The 6,000-nt window shown below is 36.3% G+C and overlaps 1 protein-coding gene across 1 annotated transcript; it reads right to left on the bottom strand.

Moving 5' to 3' along the window:
- Nucleotides 1-1,339: 1,339 nt before the first annotated feature.
- Nucleotides 1,340-2,815, bottom strand: LOC119082897. The gene is made up of 5 exons (XM_037192559.1): nucleotides 2,606-2,815; nucleotides 2,263-2,544; nucleotides 2,139-2,207; nucleotides 1,944-2,072; nucleotides 1,340-1,573 (listed from the first exon to the last, which is right to left on the bottom strand). The coding sequence occupies exons 2-5, from the start codon at nucleotides 2,542-2,544 to the stop codon at nucleotides 1,556-1,558; spliced, it is 498 nt and encodes a 165-aa protein (XP_037048454.1). The 5' UTR covers nucleotides 2,606-2,815; the 3' UTR covers nucleotides 1,340-1,555.
- Nucleotides 2,816-6,000: the final 3,185 nt, after the last annotated feature.

The following is a 6,000-nucleotide window of genomic DNA, read 5'->3' as shown; positions in this document are numbered from 1 at the left end:
CCGTATTTCCTCTCAATTTCTTTCAATGTATCTTATTTCCTGTCAATTCCTTGTAATTCCATCAATTTATAGCATTCCCTTTAATTACAACTATTAACCGGATGCTCTGGTAATTTCTTCAAGGGTGTATAATCTAATCTAATTCTATAGCTGGAATTTTCCAAGTGCGTCAGACCTACCTGTCCAAAGAACAGATCGTAACACCAATGTGATAAGTTCGGCCAATTCATGCGACTTCAAACCATGCGTGTAATAATGAGCCACAGGCTGTTTGAAAGGAACAGTAATGCCACGCACCATGAATGTTAAGGCATGTGTTGCAAAAACCGGTCTTCTCATTCCAGCTAATTCAACAAATCCAATAATCTCATCGTCTATCGTACCGTACTGTAGTTCCGATTTGACATGCGTTTCGTCGAATCCGAATGAGCAACATAAATCTTTCGCCGGCCAGTCTTTGACCTTTTCCTTAATGAATGCAAACAATTCATGGCAGATTCCCGATCGAAACATCAAATTAGCGCTGTGTCGGCTTAGTGTGCTCAATGATGGCAAAACCATTAAATGGTTTTCTTTGAAACGATATGACCTCGGGCCACTCTTGTACAATGCTAGGCATATGCTTTTCTCTTTCAGTTTATACCGCCGACCATGGGGCTTTCGATGAGAATTTCGGAGCTGCATCTCCTGAAATTCAACTTGAGCGCTGCTAAACTTTTTCTTCGTTCGCAGATATTCTAACACTTGTTTGTCATTAATTTTGAGTTTTTTGGGTGTACGTTGCAGTCGCTTAAGCTGTTTGGAAGTGTTTCGTAGCTTCCGGGATAATTCTTTATTTTCCTAAAAATTAAACAGTAGTTTATATGTTTTCCAATAATTGTATGTGCAGTTCTAGAAACAAAATAGGGCAAAATTCGTATGAAATGTAATTGAAAGATTTTGTGACTTTGGGTCAAATCGGATCAGTTAAGTCATGCGAACATATTTCCTAAAGAGTTCTAAAATGAACGAATCAGTTTGAATATAAATTCCGCAAATATTTTAATTATCAAAGTTGAGTGATCAGCAAATGGTCCAAAATTTGACGAATTACTTCCGAAAAAATCGTAAAAACCCCTAAACTAATATTGATAGTCTGCATGACCGTCCCATGATGAAAAAATAAATGATAAAATATAATTCGTCAACTCAGTGACGAAAAGTAAAACTTCCGTTGGTTATTTTTAGAAAAACATTGTATTCAACTATGCAACTCGGTGATAAATGCTTTTTACAGCCTTGAGTCACGATCTCGAAAGCATTTATCACTCGGTGGCAAAAGTAAATATTTTTTTTGTTTAATTTTTAGCAATTTTGTTTATTAGCAGTTGTAATAATTTCGATAAACTAATTCCAATAATAATCCTGAAATCGATGTCTCAAATGCTACAGCAATTTATTTGAGGTACCTCATACCATCCAGACTTATCGTACCAACCCCAATCCAGTTGGGCAGCAAGAATCTAAGTGGATCAAATCAGTGTTACGGTTTGCATTCTAGTAGACATTGTGTCTTCTATGTACACATGGACAGCTATTATTAAAAAAAAAACGGCTGAGTTTATTGTCACTTAATTGTGTATATGATAGTGCGATTGTGTAGGATAATGTTTTGGTGGGGAACTCGGTATTTAGGGTTAACGGGGTTTGGATACTTTTCGGGCTAATGGGTTGGGGAAGATGGGTTGTTTGTATTAACATCTATTTCTGTGTAATGAATTACTTGAATTTCCTACAATTCTCAATTTCTCCAATTTCTTCCAAAACTTTTTTTTGAAAATGTACGTTGAAGAATTGAAAGACATCATTGAATAATTATAGGAAGCTCAAAAATTGTTTTTCAGAAATATTGTTGTGTATGTGTATATCGGGATTAAACGTAGTATTACAATAAAGTTCAATACCTTCGCTTGATGTTGTATTTTGTGTTCCAACGAACGCAAATAATCAATGGTAATGACCGATCCCAATTTCATGCTATCTTTTACATCAGCTCTGTCAGCTCCAATTTCAATTTCATTGCCAACATTATCCTACAATGCGATCAAAAGAGCACTAAATTCTTTAGATATCTTTAAGGGAATCTGTGATTCACTTACATCTAAGACGTTACCTGATTGTTCGGAAGGCTTCAAACGCAAGAATCGACGCTTCTTCGGAGAGGTGATCTACAAAATAAAGTTTAACTTACGAATTACTTTTAACACAATTATTTTTCCATACCGAATGATAAGTATGATCCCAGTTCAATTTCAGTGTGGAAGGCTCCGGTAAAAACAATGATGGCACGGCATTCGGCTCTAATCTTCTTTTTCCGTCTATGTCAACACGTAAATCACAGTCCTTAAAGTGTTTTCTACAAACTTTTGAGTTGTTAGATGGGTTAAGATGAGTCGTCTGAGTTTTTTTCATCCACTCAATCTTCAGTTCTCGATTCGCAGGAAAGCGATGCAATCCATTTGTACCGGTTGTGGTGCATCCTGGCACAAAACAGTAAATCGGCATCTAAATAAATTACATTGAATCAATTGAAGGCTTATAGAGATTTTACACAGTTTATGATCACCTTGTTTACTTTAGCTAATTTATCAGCAGTTTGTTATGGTTTTTATAAGAAATAAAATAAAATAAAATTTAGCAAAAAAAAAACACGAAGAATCAATTAAAATATCTGTCACTCATGTGAAGTTGCCAACGGTTTTTTTTAACGTCGACAGCTGTCAAATAGTTAACTCATATCCTCCATATTGAGAACATACAGCAGTCGGTAGTGAATACCCCGTGGGCAAGTGTCATATGAACAGAGAAATGATAACTAAAGTGTTTGACGGAATTAGGTGGTTGACTGGATTGCGTGTTTGACGGAAATGCGTGTTTGAAGGGATTGCGTGTTTGACGGGATTGTGTGTGGATTGTGTGTTTGAGGGAATTGCGGGTTTCATGGGATTACGTGATTAACAGGATTTGGTGTTTGACGGAATTACATGTTTGACTGTATTAGGGGTTTCACGGGATTATGAGTTTCACTGGATTAGGTGTTTCACGGCATTTATGTGTTTCACGGGATTAGGTGTTTTACGGCATTATGTGTTTGACGGCATTAGGTGTTACGGCATTAGGTGTTTGACGGTATTATTTATCAGAGACGGGTCCCAATCTCAACTCAATTCCTAAATTTACTGATCTTGAGTTGAGAGTTGAGAAGAAGAAAATATGTCCTGATAGGAACATTTTCGCAAAAAAGAGTCGAATAATCTGCCACTTGTGGGTAGAACATTTAAATTGGGTTTAGATAATAATTTTTATGGCAAACTAAAAATTTAAACACCTTGAAATTCAGCCATGGACTGTATAAGTGAAGAGCTATTTAATATTCATTTAGTATTAATAATGCGAGGTCTTTTGATTAGATTTTAATTTATTTATCTGAGCTTTCTACTTCACTATACGACTCCCGTGGCGCTGATTAAATTTCAGTTGTGCGCAGCCAATATTTCGATGGTTTCTGAAGCAATAAAAACATGGATTATTGTCGAGCGGTTACCCAGTCGCTTTTACATTGTTTCGATTCGATCAACACTCGCATCGATTAGTGGACCGTTGCCGAAAATGTGAATGAATTCGATGAAACGTTGACGTAGTTTGTGCGATGACTGCATCCTATCGAAATTTTCTGAAGTGACTGACGATTGTACTAAAATTGTTGTTTTTTGTTTAGCTTTAATTGAACGACGACGAGAGATTCGCGGTTCAAATTATGAACATTTAATCGAATTGTCCCATATGCAGAAACCGATATAACATTCGATCTGTCAAGTCAATGATTTCAACTGTTTTGGGATTTTAAGTTTGCCTCTTAGAACTGTAATACTTCATTTTTATCAGTACATAAACACTTACACTTCCCCATTCTCAATACACTCTCAGCATTCTCAAAAGGAGAGTTTGGAGGGTTTTCGCCATAGCCGAGTTTAAACCGATGGGCTACATGGGCTTAGGCCAGTAGCGTTGAAAAAAATTCACTAATATTGGTGCTGGAAATTTAAACGATGCGTTTAAGCATGTCGCTGGAAACGAAATAGCCCAGTGGCACTATAAGTCTTAAACCGGCTTTGGTTTTCTTTAAATTCGTCCTTTTTCATCTGAAATACCTGACAAATTTTAACTAAACAAATACAACACTTCCCAGGGTCATCTTCAGTTGTTCCACCGGTTCAGATTTTAAGAAGAAGACTCAACGGGCTAAACTTGAGGTATCATTAGAAAGCTGAGACAGAGTACTGTATGAGCAGACGTTCTTTTATATCGAACATTATTTCAGCAAAGCTACAGCCACCCCCCCAAGTTCATCTATTTCAGCATAAAATCTTCATTTTTCAAAGTGATTTTGCTCGATACATAACCAATGTTAGTCCATAACCACATGACCTCAGCTATCCAATGATACCATGGTCGGTCATGTGCCTCGTCACCTGAGGGCAAAAATAGGAAAGAAAATTGCAATTGCAATCACCCACTGACCACGATTTTGGACTGTAGGGTTCCATTCCTGTCTAGGCACACAAAAAATCAGTCCGATTTCGGGAAATTAATAGAAACTGAAATTGACTGGAAATGGAAAAATGACCAGAAATCGGGAAATTAATAGAAATCGGGAAATGACCAAATTAGGAATTGACCAGAAATCGGGATTTGACCAAAAATCGGAAAATGCTCATAAATCAGAAACTGACCAGAAATCGCGATTTGACCAAAAATCGGGAAATGACCAGAAATCGGGAAATTGACAAACTAAATATATTTAAATATAACAATTGGTTATAACAGTCACAATTCTAACACATTTCGATCCGAATAAAATATTTTCAACGAAAAACAACATGAAAAACTAAAATAAATAAACGAGAGAATCGCGTGACGTAATTAGTAATGTTCCCAAATAGATTGTTACGAGATTTTTTTTTTGTTGCTGTTGCTGCTGCTCTCGTCTATATACTTCTTCTCTCCAGCACTCGCTTCATGCTTTGCTTGTTTTGTTGTATAAAACAGACAGATACGGATCTGATAAATGATTCGATTTTGCCCATGTGCTTTTCCATACTTTTGCTCTTCAAAAAATAAAACATATTCCGTTGTTTCGTAAGGTTTTACGAATGGCTACATCGAGTTGAATTAGCTGTCGGGGGTTGGGGGTGGTGGTAAGTGGTTCGCCAATTCAAGGCTTTCTTCCACTCGTTGCTATCATAAAATTTAAGCTCGCTGTACAAAGCACCGTTCGTTTACGATGTGTGGTGATTAAATAAAAACAAATGGAGGTGGCTACCATTTGGGCTGTTTTTCGATATGAGCGTAGCTTTCTCCACCAACAAGAAAATTTAATGATAACATGATGTCTTCAATCTATTGTTACCCTGAGTGCAAATACGATAAATAGTTGGTTGGAGTGTAGAACGTTTATTTTTGAATAAGAGTTTCTTACCACTGCGCACTAACAATTTTAATACAGCTATGTATAGCTCAATATATCTCTGATCACATAACTGATCATTTAACCTGTTACAGACGGCAAGCATATGACCAGTACTATTATGAGGTTCATTACTTCCATCGATCAAAAAGTATTTTGAATCGGTTGATTTCAAATCTTGTACTTCAATTTTTTTAACACGTCTTTTACTGTATAAATATGGGAAACCAAAAGAATAATAAAGTACTCCGTTGATTGCCAATTAATAGAATAATTTCTTTATTCAGATGAAAAATACAAAATAGTTCAGTTCATGGCAATGGTTATATTACGACTGACTTATATCAGGAGATGTGTGTAAGCTACTCGATACAATAATAAGGAACACTATGCCACCTGCATAGTACCCGTTCCTACACAGCCCTTCTTTAATTAAACATTTGTCCTCAAATGTCCGACTTCTTTATATCATTCCACCACTCACCGTTTTCATT

Source organism: Bradysia coprophila, unplaced genomic scaffold, assembly GCF_014529535.1.
Source record: "Bradysia coprophila strain Holo2 unplaced genomic scaffold, BU_Bcop_v1 contig_50, whole genome shotgun sequence".
Classification (NCBI taxonomy): Eukaryota; Metazoa; Arthropoda; class Insecta; order Diptera; family Sciaridae; genus Bradysia; species Bradysia coprophila.
Note: the sequence above shows the minus strand (reverse complement) of the source record. Positions and strands in the feature narration are given on the sequence as shown.